Below are 15,206 nucleotides of genomic sequence, written 5' to 3'. Positions count from 1 at the left end.
CATAGTCTGCTAAATACTAAGACAGGAAACAGTGAAGAATAAATCACGACGTGACCTGTAAAAAGTTGAAGTCCATCCCCGGCATTCTGTAGGTACTGGTTACAATGAGGCTCTGCGAAGCAGCATTATTAGGTACTGCACTCTATTTCTTGGAAGACAATTTCCTTGGTGGGAGATTGTTATTGAGTAGTACTGAAAAGAATCCACTGGCACCAAAGGAAATGAGGAATGATAAATGACAAAGACATTCTTAATTGCTAATTGTCTGTTTCAAGCCAATGTGGAATGTGGAATTAGGTGAACCAGAAGGTGATAAAAATGGATGAGATGTTAGACTATTGTAAATGCACATGACATCCTGAAATTTATGAAAATATTACTGGGGAAAGGAATATAAAAATATTCTGAGGTTGTGCACAAATACTCCCTTAACCTGTAGGCATGGGAAGCAAGAATAACCAGAGAAGCCAGGAGAGCCCAGGTTGGAGACACAGAATGTCTTGTGTGGGAATGCTGTGTTTTATTTATATCACACTATTCAAAAATCTCTATTTATAGTTTTGCTCCTTCAGTTACTGCTGGTGCTATGAATTAAGAGCAGTGAAGTCATGAAAGTCTTCCTCAATGATAATATTACTGAAGGGAAATGAATTGAAAGGAAAAGCGTACCTCAATGAGCTTAGCATTAGTGAGTGTGGTCTATTGAAAATACATGACAAATTTGCCTGTAGTTGCAGTCCACCTACCAAGGCAAGTGTGCTTTTTGGAAGAGATAATACATTTTATTTAGTGTGGGACTCATTTGTGAATGTAAATATCATAGTTGTAGTCCTTCTTGGGTTATCTCAGTTAGATAACACATCAGTCCCCTGTTGGGAAGTCAATGGGGGGTGGGGTATTTTAGCCTCTTGGAAAGCTTGTGAGATTATTGTCATTTCTCCTTGCTCATCTTAGCATGACATGTTCGGAGAATGTTTTCTGTAACTTGAGCAAACTAAAGCTGTTAATATTTGTGTTTTGCTTACACTAAATACATTTAGATCATATAAAACAGAAGAAATTCAATCAATTGCTTTCATTCCCATGACAGCTCTCTGATTCATTTCCCTTCCAGTCTGTTTATGTTGGTTGCCAAGCCACTTGGCTATTACCTTTCTATCATTTGATGCCCAGTGCTGAATCACCCTGAGGGAGAGTTATGAGCACAGAAAGCTGTTAAAACATCAGAGTAGGGATTTGACTTGTAGACAGCTTCTCAGCTTCGCTTTAATTTTCCTTTTATTTTCACTGACAGTAAAATTTTCAGAAGAGTACAATTAAGATAGTGTACTAATAGAAATAACATTCATAGAAGCTTGAACATAAATGATAATAGTCATAATAAGAATCTTGAGTACCAAGGCATTCCACACGGAAGATAACAGCACAATAAATAAAGTTTCCATTTGCCACACGATAAATCAAACAAAATTGCAGTAACAAAAACATGACTTTATAAATGTTCATATGCTAAAATTACAAGCAAAACCATGAAAGCATGCACAAGAGACAAAAGCTAAAAGTGAATGATTATAGCCAAAAGAGACAATGCAGTCGCTACAAAAATGTTCAAGTATTATGAGAAGAGAGGGAGAAATTCAAATAGGAGTCTCAGATAAATCAACTATATTTACTACCCATGAGGGTGGGGGATGGAGTACTGACATATCTGTCTTTATCTATTAACACTCCATGCTGATAGAATACATAATGCTATTCATTTAGGCTACACATTCCACTTCATTAGATCACATTTCATATGGCAAGGATCAAAGCAGATTCACTGTTCAGTTTAAATTATGAGTAGACATTTTGCTACTGGAAAAATGTTCTCAGTACCAAGCCAGTATGATGCCCTGCAATGACAGGAACCACTCACTGCAGGGCAACATGGATGAACACACCATTGCTACAAAGAATTCCCATGTCATTGGCTTCCTATTAAACACCTCAGGATGCTTCTAGGTCTAAAATAGGTTTATGCCTGTCCTCCATATTGATGTAAGAAGTTATCCGTCATAGCTAACAGAAAGCAGTGATAATATTAATCATAAAATTGCTTAATTTTTTTAAATATTGAAAAGGGAGTTGCATTTCTTAAGAAAATTAAGAATTACCTAATGCATTAATGAGGTTGTTCATAGAGCATAATTCTGCCCCAACTTAACTAATCTAAGCAGTACCTTTGGTTGAAAAGGACATAGATTCAAATAGTGGCTAATTCTGCGTGATTAGGAAAAACATGTTTGTCATGGGAGTAAAAAAATAAAATTTGTCTGTTAAATTACACATAAATATAAGGTACAAATGTATTTTTAAAATACAGATTAAAATAATCACACTTGCATCGTGTACATACGAAAATACAGTATTTAATATTCAATATACACAGACACATTTATGATAAATGCAACTATTTGGCAACGCCAGTTTTTTCAGGGGTTTTCTCTGTCCCCTAATTCCACACACGGAAACACAAAAGCTTAGCCCAAGTCCCCTAGCTCTGGCGGACATCTTGAAGCAGTTTGTTGATCTCAGCCACCAACTCACTGGCATCCATGAGTTCGTGTTTCCCATCACTAAGATGGTTGAGCACATTGTCAAAATCATCTTCCTCATAGTTTTCAGGGATCTCCTCCATGGCTGGCAGCCACTTAGAAGAAGGCTGCACGCTGGAGTGAGTCCCCAAAGGGGTCCCAGAGCTGCTAGTGGGGTTCTGAAAATGTGTGCTGGCTGCCCAGGCCGCAACCCCTTGTGGGTAACCCCCAGTTTTTGCCTGCGCTGGACCCTTCCGACGTTCCAGGGAGTTAGAACGGTCCACTTCACTGCATTCAGAATAGGTGTCTAGGGATGCAGGGAGGAGTCGCTGGAACACACTGCTCATTTCTGACAGCAGAGATGATGTGCTGGAGTCCCCCGAGTCCTCATCGCTGGGAGAGTCCTTCCCAAAGGTGGAAAAGCTTTTTTTTTTCTCCCCGGATTCGGCAGGCTGGCTGTCATCATCAAGGCCCTGATGAGAGAGCTGCTGCTGAGGTTGCGCTGGGAATTCTTCTCCCGGGATGAACATGTTGCTTCTGTAGTCAGAGGATGGTGAGGGCAGCGGGGGCATCCAGCACTGGTCAGAGTGGCCCAGGACCCTGCATTCCTCTGTGCACAGTCTCATTGCTGAGAACAAACAAAGAAAGGAGTGTTTGTTATTGTATGTGGCATCACTCAAAGCCACTGAGAGTGTTAGTTTAATCTTAAGAGTAGAAAGAGAAGGTTCTGCGCTATTGTCATGCTATTAACCTGTTATTAGACACATTAGATAGACTACAGTTACTTTTCATTTGTATGTTGGCTTTATGGACCAATTGTCATGCTTATTTTTTCATCCCTCCATTTATTAAAGGAGAGGGAATAATCATCTTTAGTAGTTTACTGAGAGCATAAACCAGATGATTATTTATACATGAACACGGACCAAAAAAGCCAAGGCTTGGGTGGTCAAACAAAAGATGAACGTAAGCTTGTACAGTGACAACAGCAAGAAATAGACTTTAAGGTGGGATCTTTGGTTTAGAATTACACTAGGTAATCTCTCCAACATATCTTTCACTAACTTCCTTGATAATTAAGACTCTAGACCTGCTATTTATTTGAATGGAGGCACTTAGAATCTTAGTTCTCCAGTTATTGTTCGTATCAGTTTCTCCTAGGGGTTTTACACTTTATATACTGGCCTCTTAATTAAAATAGCTATGCAAGGTGTTGTTAATTACTACCTTAGGTATCTGGGGTTGTCCTTTTGAAATACATTAATATTTAATTACATGGAAAAGTTATTGAAAGCTGAAGAATACGAAAAGTTCATTCTTTAATCGTCCAGTTACCTAGCGGGATGTGAGTGGTCACATTCCTAAAAAACACCACAAATGAGAAAAGCAGAAAAATAAATTGAGTATATAGAGCAGCTAAAATGCATGGAACCTGAGCTATGTAAATATATACAAAATATATTTTGTAGAACAACCACTTATTTCAGAGAAAACTTCATCTTTCCAGTGTCTTTACAGTTTCAGGAAATGTAAAGGAACCCTCATATCTGAAAGAAAACAGGATTAATGCTAGCCATAGGGATATGTTCGGCACTGATTTTTATACAAGTACCTGCTGAGAGAGGATTTCCAGCTTGACCATTGCTGAAATTATGGCATGCCACACTGCTTGCTACGGGAAGAAATCACCTACTATGTCCACCATAGTGTCTCTACAGGCTGGGAAATGGATTGTAGTCACAATAATTTCTGGACGAAAAGTAAGCAGAAAGGGATAAACAACCATTTCCTTTAACTATGCGGAAGTCACTGCTCTTTATTACTGACCTTCATGCAAATTGTGGTCTTTAGCTCCCTCTGAACCTCCATTCTTAATACAGAATGGGAAAAATTGAGGAGCAAAAATGAAAACAAATGCTATAGGAAAGGGGCCAGATTATATGAATCCAAAAATTATGAAGCATGGAAACCACTGGGAAAAGTCTAAGAGTCAAGGCAAAGAACGTTGTTCTTAGAGGACTTCAGAGGGATGTTTGTGTCATTGTGATGTGAAATAAGATTCAACCTCACAAAGCAGGGTGATTTAAATAAAAACACAGGTTTCCACAAGCAGCTTCAGGGATTGTGCTACACTGAAGTGTTCATCAACCCTTGTTTTAATCCACTCAGTGGAGCAAAGAGTAAAAGGACAAAAAGCAACTGCACCAGATTTTCTCAGCAGAGAGCTATCTCCATGATGATGTCCCCACCCCCACCCCCACCCCCTGCTTTGTCCTCTGCATCTCTAAACATGGAAACAAGACCTCTGTATACTGTCTGTCTGCCTCCCATCCTGAAGGAAGAAAGAACAGACCTGGGATTGCTGTTTTGACCTTCAATTCTGGGCCTTAGGCTTGGGAAGAACTTCTTCTTAGCACTGTTTCATTTGGCTTTGATTTCTTTAATAAGGACAAAAAATTACCTAGGATTCTAAGGGTCTTGACCATATGCAAGCTTTCCCAATACCTGAACACAAGGAGGCCCACAATCATCTCGGGAATGATTGCTAAGCAGCAAATGGCATTTATAGCACAATAGATAAGTGAGAATTTAATTATGCATTAATTAATTGGCCTAAAATGTAAAGGAGGTGCAGAGAGACTTCTCTGTGAGTAAAGCATTTGCTGCACAATTACAAGGACTGGCTGGATTCAGGATCCTTAGAACCTACGCACATGCCAAGTGAATATGCTTTACCTCTAACTCCTGCCTTGGATAGTGGAGACAAGGTGTCCCCAGAACAAGCTGGCCAGCTAGACTACTGTCATCCCTGAACTTTGGGTTTGATTGTGAGGTCCTGTCTCATTGAATAAGATGGAAGAGCTATTGAGGATGATTGAAGGCATTATCATAGGACTCTACATGCATGGGTGCCCATATACAGGCACACTCATCACACATATATACCCACATATATAGACTCAAATGCACACCACGTGCACGTTAAAAGAAATAGAATAAAAGAAAATTTATGAAGGAAGACTTTTGGAAAGAAGAGCAAAGATGAGGCCATGGGGAGGAGAGGGGAAGAATGAAAGGTGAAGGGGGTGAGAGGAGCAGAGGAATGCATGTTCATTGTTGTGGGTGTTCTAATCTCACTCCTAACCCTTGAGCTTCAACTGTTTCACAGTATGTGCGGCTCAGTGCTGAAAATGTTCTGTTCCATATACAAGGATCATGAGTAGCTAAGCAATGGCCATCTTTTCTGCTATTCTTGGGAATATTTGAAAACCCTCTCAGGTGATAGTTTTTGTGGTGATGGGGACAGGTAGACATGGAACCTCTTCTGTGCCACTGCAATGATGGTGTATTTTATTAGTGTCTTGTACCTTACAAGTAAGGTGGAAAGCTGTGCAGTGAGTATAAGAGAGACCTTCAGTCAAGCCATTAGCTATGTAGAGGCTAGTAGGTTATACTTGAAGATCCCATCAACTATGAGCCCTTTCTGTGCCTGGCTGCCAAAAGGACTACAATCTCATTCTAAGCTGCATATAACAATTATAGAGACCCAGGTAAAATGGCCAATGAGATGATGCCCAGGACATGTTAAGAAAGGAAAAGGAGTGGATGTGAATGCTGGCATCTCAAAAGACAGAGCACAATTCAAAGAAACCGGCGAGCATCATAGGGTACAAAGGGAGAAGAAGGCACCGTTTGCTGTAGGAGGGGCGGTGTGTACAAAGGTTTAGTGTGCTGTGGGAAGAGAAGAAGCCTCTATGCCTATTGCAAAGGATTCAAAATTGACAAAACTGAGATTAAGCCAAGGGTACATTTCATTGGACTTGGAATAGAAATATAATAGTTGTACTCAGTGTTGCTGAACAACATGAGTCAGGGCTTGACTTTAAGCCAAAAAAAATGAGTTAAAAGGTTCTGAAAAGTTTGTGAAAACTGTATGGAGTAAAGATTTGACAGTGGGAGGAACCAAGGGATGCCGATTAACAGCACGTCCAATGGAACAGTAAATCAGCCATGGGAAGAAGGCCACCAGCCAGCGAAGACGCCTACTAGGAAAGCAGAGTAAAATAATGAAAAAAAGAATATTTGAAGTACTCACAGATTAAAGATGATGAAAGTTGAAGAAACACAATAAAGAAAAGTAGAAAAATACTAGGTAGGGGAACCTTTACAACTATCTCTGTGCAACGTTATACACTGGGAACACACATGCCTTCTGTTGGAGTTCATATTTGAATGAGGAAAAAAGGAAAGAGCTGACAAATATGAGCCAACTGATAAAAATGCATGTTTGTTTAGCTGCTAAAAAAACAACAACTACATTTGTGTGGGAATTGGAAGAATGAATGACCACAAATGACCCTGCTGGCAATCCATGCAATGCAACACAATCTATATTTGTTCACAAAACAATGCAGAAAAGCAGTTGGAATAAGACACTTAAGTCCTAAAAACACACATACTTTAGAAAATTGTACTGATCTCTGTTAATAAGATTCAGATGTGGACCAACATTCTTCTCTATTCGGGGTATTTCCTGAGTAGATACTTTAGCAAACCACAAGTTTTACAACCTAACATGCCTGTAGAGGTTGCCAGAAAGAATAGGAATCTAGAATGTCGACACAGTGACACCTCAGTGATGCTCAATGATTAAAAGATGTTTATCTCTGTAGACACTCAGTATGCAGCATTCTGTGCTGGTGAAACATGAGCATAATGGCAGCATCTCCAGTCACTGCTCATTTCCCTGTTCCCTGTAACTTGAGAATAGCTCAATCCATGTAGAAACAGTAAGCAACTAAGGCAGGAATGTGTCTCCTATGACATAATTGAAAAGAAACAAACATAAATGCACACACATACACACACACACACACACAGAGTCTATAATTTTCAACAACTATGTGCTATTGATAGAAATAAAGACACCTAATAAGCAAGATTGACAATTTTCTAGAGTTTATCGTTGTCTTCCTACAATTAACCCAAACTCTTCATTCTTTAACACTTATTAATACCATTATTAATCATTATGTAGTTCAAATGGCAGATAATTCTCCTGCCATGAACATAAGAAAGACAGTAAATATATGAAAATATATGGAAAGGGCAAAGAACTCAACTATGCCCTTTTTCTAAATGAAAACACATGTAAGAAACATTGAAAAGAGGGAAAGCACAATTTTGATTTGTGTGGTATTCTGGGTTCAGTTCCCAGAACTATAAGTAATGAATGAGTGAATAAATGCATGAGTACATAAATAATACACTAACAGTTAACTACTCAAATTATATGATTTTGGAATTTAAAAAGACACCAGATGTTGTTTAGGTCCATAAAGGGCAAGGTTATTTTTCTAGAATAGTCTATTTTTATTGCACATTTTATTGCTGTGATAAATTAAAATTACAATAAAGGAACCCCAAGCATTTTAAAATATCTACTGCAATACTGATATTATAACCATGTGTTCCATTGAGGAAATAATCTAATCTGGTTAATTCTGCTAATCTAGCCTAGGGCCCTATCAGCATCATAATATAACAGAATCATTGAAATTCAACCAGCTACTTCATTATATAAGCCAGGAAACAAAACTAATTTTCTTTGAGCCTGTTGCCTTAGGGCATATATGTTCCTTTAGATACTTCTGAGATTTCTCTTCAAATTGGTCTAAAGAATCTATACATTTAAATAACAGATTTTACAAGTGACCATGCAAATATAGGCTGTCATGCACACAGTAGGCCTCAATACAACTAGCCATCCTTCCTATACATTTGTCTAGCCAGAGATAAAATATCTATCCTTGCAATCACATAACGGAATGAGCAACACTTAGTGCTTGCAGAGAGGCTGGTATAAAAGGACAGAAAAACAAATACGGGTCTAAGGAAATGGTTCAGTGCATCAGAACACGTCTGTGCAGGCATGGAAGTCTGAGTTTGCCTATTCAGTGCCCATGTACAAGCCCAATGCAGCTGCCTGTTCCTGTAACCTTGCATTAGTGGACACAGGCAGGTATCCTGGAAGCTTGCTGCTCAACTGGCTATCTGTACCCATGAACTTTCGAAAGAGACATCATCTCTTAAGACAACAAGGGGATAGAGGAAGATATCAGTCTTCTGCCCCCTACATGGGCAGGCAGGGGCAAACACATATGCAGATGTGTGCACATAGATGTGTGCACATGCACAGAGAGAGACAGAGAGAGAGAGAGAGAGAGAGAGAGAGAGAGAGAGAGAGAGAGAGAGAGGGAGGGGGAGGGGGGAAGAGAAACTGAGGGAGGGAGGGAGGGAAGAGAAAAAGCTAGGCATTTTATTTTAAAAAGAAAATGCTTGTTACTTAACTAAGTCAAAGATTGGTGATTGGTGATGATCTCACCATCTCATCCCCCCAGGCATAGCCTACCTGCCTGGAATACATTACTGTAACCTTTATAAGCTTCCCATTTTCAAAGCTGAAAACACACATGGACACTAATGTCACTGCCACCACCACAACTAATTCCAGTGAGCATAACATCAATGTTTTCCAAATGATAAGAGCTTATTCACTGAAATGTGTATAAAGTCAACAACCACCAGTACAGCTCCAGTGTCTGGAGTGAGACAGGGCAGGTAAAATACTCTGTATGAACCCAGAGTACTCAGCCTAGGCCCAGAGAATACCCTAGGACACAACACGTAAGGACACCTGCTGCTGATTAGCTACTGCTACCATGACTCCTATAGCTCATGAGAGCTAAAATTCTGTGTATTGAATTTTCCCAAATCTCTGGTAAACTCCCTTATGCTTTCTATACTTCTTTGTGCTTATACGAAAAGTTTATGTTAGACAGAAGATGATAGTAGACTATTGCTCTTTTTCTCTGTGTATATTTTCAAATGGCAGTCATTTGATTGACAGTCAACGAATTTCGACATGTGGATAGTCAGAGGAGCACCTCTGTGTTCCTAAGGGTTGATTTCCCTAGCAACAGAATGGCTACTGATGTTCTCAGTGTTTGCTCAGTTGGATCAGAGTTCCTACTGCACAATTAGAGGCAAGAGTCACTAAGGAAAAATTGATTCAAAACTTAACAGCATCTCCACACACCTAGCTGTGTGCTTTATAAATCCCTCCCTCTGGGTTTGTTTTCCTCTTCCATTGCTGTACAGACTCAAAATGAAATACGCTCTGCTCACCACCGACAAAGGTACATTCCTTCACCTATTTTTAGTGCTTAAAGTATACCCTTTCTAGTGTATTTTAGTCTCTGATTTTGTGAGTTGGTTCCCAACACAGGAAATTCATCCTCCAAATTATAGTCCAGTTCACCACTGTCCACCAAACAGGCTGTCGGAATACAAACAGCCACCCAGTAATTTTCTAGAGTTGCCCGGGAGTGCCCTATGGCACTGCTGGAGAAGACAGAAAGAGGAGGGGTAGCAGTTTGGTTTTCTTCCATGTTCTCACCCCTCCTGATTCTATTAAGCCCCATATTTGTTGCTTCCCTACCAACTGCTTATTGTGGATTTTGAGAAGAAAAGAAAACTGCAAGTGTCTCATGCCTGTTCGCTGTTGATAGTGTGCAGATGACATCTACTTTAGTGCGAAGGAATAAGACAGCAGAAATAGAAGCATGGGAGAAGCTGTCCAGCATGCTGGTGTTGCGGTATCTGTGAAAATACATATTTATCTATCATTTCCCTCTTACCTGCTGGAATCCTTCCATCTGTGAGAAAGAGGTCACTGAATCCTTCCCCCAGCAGCCTGTCTATTGGAGAATCTCGCCCCAAATCATAATCACTGTCTCCGGCTTCACTGTCTCCACGACCACTGTCTTTCAAGCTAAATTTATCCATGTCTTGAAGAGCATATCTAGAAGGATCAGTGAAAACAAAAAACACCACAATTTTATTCTTCAGCATTTAAACTACTTGAGACTTAAGAGCTAACACAAAGGGCAATTCATACCTATAGCTTCTGGAATATTTGTTTCCTCGAAAACTTGGCCTTGGCTGATATTGCCCCTGATGAAGCATGGAGAGAAGCTGGGAGACCTGCTGGAAACCAAAGAGACAGAACTGATTTCTGAAGGGAAAATATGAACCTCAAGCATTCACATACACTAAGTAAAGGGAAAAGGAGAGGCTTGTTGTTACATGCTAAACTCCTGGTTTCTGTATGTCAGTGATTTACTTAGGCTACACCGTGCAAAGTGGAGCCAGCCAGGAAAGAAACACAGCTAAATTATATTTCAGGGAGAACTGGGTAATCTCAAAGCACAGCTGAGTTGCTCATTCTTGAAAGACTTCCTTTGAAATAACTGCCTTCTTTTGCAGTTCAGATAAAATGGTCAGATGTTTCAAAAAGTACTCCAGAGCAATCCAGTAAAATAAACTGCTAACCTACCTACTTAACAATGTCAGAAAACTCTGCACAGATTTGCAAAGACAGCATGCCCTGGAATGAAATTCTGAAGCCCACCATGCTGATTCTTTTTTCAGAATAGATTTTTAATAATGAGAATAAGTGGGTCCCTTTAGTTTTTTGTTGTTGTTATTGTTTCTTTTTTAACCTTCCCAGCATCTTACTCTGAGAAGTAAAGGGACTCTCTGATTCGACAGTCCAGTGTGAGCGTCAGATTTATTCTCTGACATCATACATATTACATGCAAGTGAATTATCTCTAAAAACCAGAAGAGTGTGACAAAGTGCATGTTTAAGATAGGTACACTCTGTGACTTGAGTCCTACTGGAACTGGATTGTGTCACTTATCAATGATAGTTTTAAAGGTGCTCAGCCCCTAAGCACTAACAGCTGACTTTACCAAGTGATGTAGTTTATGATCTTACCTCAACAGCAGGAGTGGCGTGGGTGAGCTCTAATGAGAAATTCTCTGGCACGTGGTTTGATGAGATGGTCACCAAACTGTTGAGTGACTGGTGACTGTTGTGACTCTGGCGGCTGCCCATCTGTCCCCTTTCCAAAGTTGGAGACGAAGATGGAGAGGATCTATGATGAGACCTGATGGGCAGCGTGCCATTAATGGTTGGCACCAGCGTAATGTCCCCTTTGTGAATCTGCCTGGATGGCCTTTTGGGGTGATGCTGGTAAGTGGACTCTGCCACCCTGCAGTTGTAGGATCTGGTGTCTTTCTTTTCTCGATTGCACCTCGTTGCAAAGAGAACCATGATAACCAACAACACTGCACAAATTGCTCCTAAGGAAATAATTATGATCATGGACACATCCAAGGATGCATGGTTGACAGAAGTCATGGCTGTGCTTGTCACGGATTCTGCATAGTCAAAGATCATGCACTTCAGAAGGACTTTGGTGTGCAGAGGAGGGTTGCCTTTGTCCTGGATAACAACGGAGAGCGCCCATTCAGTGGAGGGAATGGATTCCATGCTGATGTTGGTGTGGATGTCACATGACCTGGGATCCATGATGAAGATGTTCTCCTCATTACCTGCTACTATGGAGCAGCTGAGTTCAGCATTTGCACCAGAGTCTCTGTCAATTGCCCTTATTCTGGTGACATGAAAGCCACTTTCAGCTCCCTTGGGGATGGATATCTCTGCAGTGTTATTGTGCATTGCAGGCCCTATAACCACAGGGTTGTTGTCATTCTCATCAATGATGGTTAGCACAACTGTCGTGTTAGTTGCAAGCTGCTTCTGACTGCCCCCATCCCTGGCCTCCACCACAAAAGTGATCTGACTCACTTCTTCATGATCGAAGATCCTGAGGGCGTAGATGGCGCCATTAGAAGGGTCAATGGTTACATATGTGGTAATGGAACTTCCCAAGACAAAACTCTCCAAAATGGTGTATGTCACATGTCCGTTTTCACCAAGATCTGGGTCTGTGGCTGTCACTGTGGTAATATACGCCCCTGGAGAGTTATTCTCAGAGATGACAAATTCATACCGGCTCCTCTGAAAGCGAGGTGGATTGTCATTTATGTCATTGATTTGAACAGTAAAATGTTTTACTGAAGAGAGGCTGGGTGTCCCCTTGTCCTCAGCAATCACAGTCAAACTATACTCAGATCTCTTTTCTCTATCCAATGTGGCATTGGTCAAGATCAAGTAGTTGTTTTCATATGTCTTCTGAAGTTTAAAATGTCCATGCCCATGAAGCTTACATATTATTTCCCCATTCAGCCCAGAATCCTTGTCTTGAACCCTGACAATAGCAACAAATGTATCAATGGGATCCCCTTCAAAAACGTAAGATACTTCTTCTTTCCCAGGGGACATAAGGTTTATGCTAATTTCAGGTTTATTGTCATTGACATCCACAACCTTAATTATAATTTTGCAATGAGCAGGAATGGAATTGGGACCCAAATCTTGGGCCTGAACATCAATCTCATAGGACTTGGTGACTTCGTAATCCACTGGCTTGAACAGAGTCAAATGTCCTCTTTCTGAGTCGATCTTAAAAGTCTCTATAATTTTGGGAGACACATGACTGCTGAAAGAATACACAATTTTCCCATTAGCGCCCTCATCTGGATCGGTGGCATTTAGATCCAAGAGCAAGGTTCCAACTGGGGAGTTTTCTAAGAGTTGTATTGTGTAAGATGGCTGTTCAAATGCAGGGCTGTTGTCATTGGAATCCGAAATGCTTATTTTCAGAACGGAGGAGCCAGACCTCTGGGGCACTCCCATGTCAGAAGCCGTGAGCTGAAGTTCGTAACTTGCCTTCAGCTCCCGATCCAATTCCTTCACCACTATGAGTTCAGCATACTTAGCCCCGTCTGTCCTGGTCCTCACTTCGATACTGAAAAAATCATTGGCGGAGAGCGAGTAGGTGTGAAGGGAATTTTCCCCAACATCTGGATCGAACGCACTGTCCAGCGGGATGCGGGTCCCGACTGCCGCGCTCTCCGATATCTCAATGGGGATGACGGGTCTTGAGAATTGAGGGGAATTGTCATTGATGTCCAGCACGTCTACTTCAATATGGAAAAGCTGCAAATGCTCGGTAGGCAGAGTGAGCACATCAAACTCTATCGAACAGTTCAAGTTTTTTTGGCATAGTTGCTCGCGGTCGATTTTCGCCCCTATGCTGATTTCTCCGGTATTCTCATTTACCACCAGGAGAGGGGAATTCCCCCTTGGCATAGCTCGAAAACGAACGGCAGAAGGGTTCGGTAGCTTCAAGAGAACGTCCGCCACATCTTCTGATAGTCTAGCAATTACCGATCCGACCCTCTGCTCCTCATAAATCCTGTATTTCAGATTCTTACCCAGGACATCGTGGCTGAAAAACGCCATCAGAAGCGCAAGTGCGAATCTAAAGTGCATTTTAGTATTCATTTGGTGCATTGGTCAGTCCCCAGATTCCCTTCCCAGGGCGAGTTAGCACAGCCCGGCAATCCCTTCAACTTCCTCCCCGCCACTCAGAGCTCTAAGCCACATCAGGTCTGGCGACTTGAAAGCGACTCTTAATCAAACAGCAATTAACAGCTCACAAACTTCAGATTCATACACACCGTGTGGCGACTTCTGGACCGGAGCGTGAAATCCTTCCTGGTGAGGGTGGCCGCCAGTCCTCCCGGCTGGGAGCAGCGTGTCACCTCGGCCTGGCTCCCCGCGTGGACTCGGTCCCCATCTATTGCAGGGTGCTGGCGGGGTCTGCAGTGTGTCTTTCCCGGGCGATTCCTGATTTTTCTTTTCTTTTCTTTTCTTTTTCCTTTCCCTTTCTCTGCTCGACTGCAGACTAAACACCCGTGATTGCTGACTCCAGTCTGAAAATCTCTACAACTTCTCTTCAACTCAGACAAAGCTCTTTGCCTGGCGTGTGTTGAATCGCTTCCAGCCAATCAGCGAGCTTCCAAATCCGAAGCTGCTGGAGTCACCGGAGCAAGGGAGGGCGCGCGTGGAGGGTGGGAGCGGGAGGGTGGCGGGCGCGGGCTGAGGGCCGGCGGGGGGGGACGCGGGAGCGCGGCCGGGGGTGGGGTTCAGCCCTCCCCGCCCCTCCTCCACCCTCCATCCACTTTCTCCAAGCGTGCCACGACAAAGGGGAGACAAATTGCAGCAGCAAAGTGGGGGCTGGGGGGGAAGCGGGAGACAGGGAGGAGAGAAAGAGGAAAAAGAAAGCAAGAAAAAACTTTAAATCAACTTCTGGTCGCCTGTATTTATATGGCACATTAAATAGTTCTTGTTTTCCTAATTGCCCTTTTCTTCTGCCACAAACATGTAATCATCTGCTTTTCGGGGTTCCTTAAATGCTGGTTTCACTTAAAATACCTCCAAGTGTATTTTGTCGGTGGAGGAATTTAATAAAATGGGGAAACTTGCTTCTAATTATGCCCTTCCCCTCCCCCTCAGCAAATACTTGGGTCTTGGGTCTTTTCTCCTCCAAGGAAAAGACAAGCCGATTTTCTTGGAGCTCTGTTTTAAAGAACAGCCCAAGTGGAGAGGTTTCATTTTCTGTTTTCTTTCATCTTTACTCTTTGAAGATAAGAAAGGGGCTATCTTGCACTCCTGATTTCTCTTAATTAGCAAGATTTAAAGGAACACCTCAGAATTTGGAACTAATTAACAAAGTAATTCTACCTTATTTCAGCCCTTTATTTTGTTTGAGCAAAATTGTTTCTGATATTTCTTTGTCTTGCACTTCAAAA

General features: G+C 41.6%; 1 protein-coding gene across 2 annotated transcripts; it reads right to left on the bottom strand.

Moving 5' to 3' along the window:
• Positions 1 to 1,260: 1,260 nt before the first annotated feature.
• On the bottom strand, positions 1,261 to 14,410 carry Pcdh18 (protocadherin 18). Of its 2 annotated transcripts, none has more exons than XM_005077495.4 (4): positions 11,419 to 14,410; positions 10,537 to 10,625; positions 10,277 to 10,440; positions 1,261 to 3,204 (listed from the first exon to the last, which is right to left on the bottom strand). In XM_005077495.4, exons 1-4 carry the CDS (start codon positions 13,903 to 13,905, stop codon positions 2,537 to 2,539), a joined length of 3,408 nt encoding a protein of 1,135 aa, XP_005077552.1. In that variant the 5' UTR covers positions 13,906 to 14,410; the 3' UTR covers positions 1,261 to 2,536. The 2 variants fall into 2 exon arrangements, with proteins under 2 accessions (XP_005077552.1, XP_005077553.1); XM_005077496.4 differs by having other exon boundaries at positions 10,537 to 10,622; positions 11,419 to 14,409.
• Positions 14,411 to 15,206: the final 796 nt, after the last annotated feature.

This window comes from Mesocricetus auratus, unplaced genomic scaffold, assembly GCF_017639785.1.
Source record: "Mesocricetus auratus isolate SY011 unplaced genomic scaffold, BCM_Maur_2.0 Super-Scaffold_100011, whole genome shotgun sequence".
Taxonomy (NCBI): Eukaryota; Metazoa; Chordata; class Mammalia; order Rodentia; family Cricetidae; genus Mesocricetus; species Mesocricetus auratus.
Note: the sequence above shows the minus strand (reverse complement) of the source record. Positions and strands in the feature narration are given on the sequence as shown.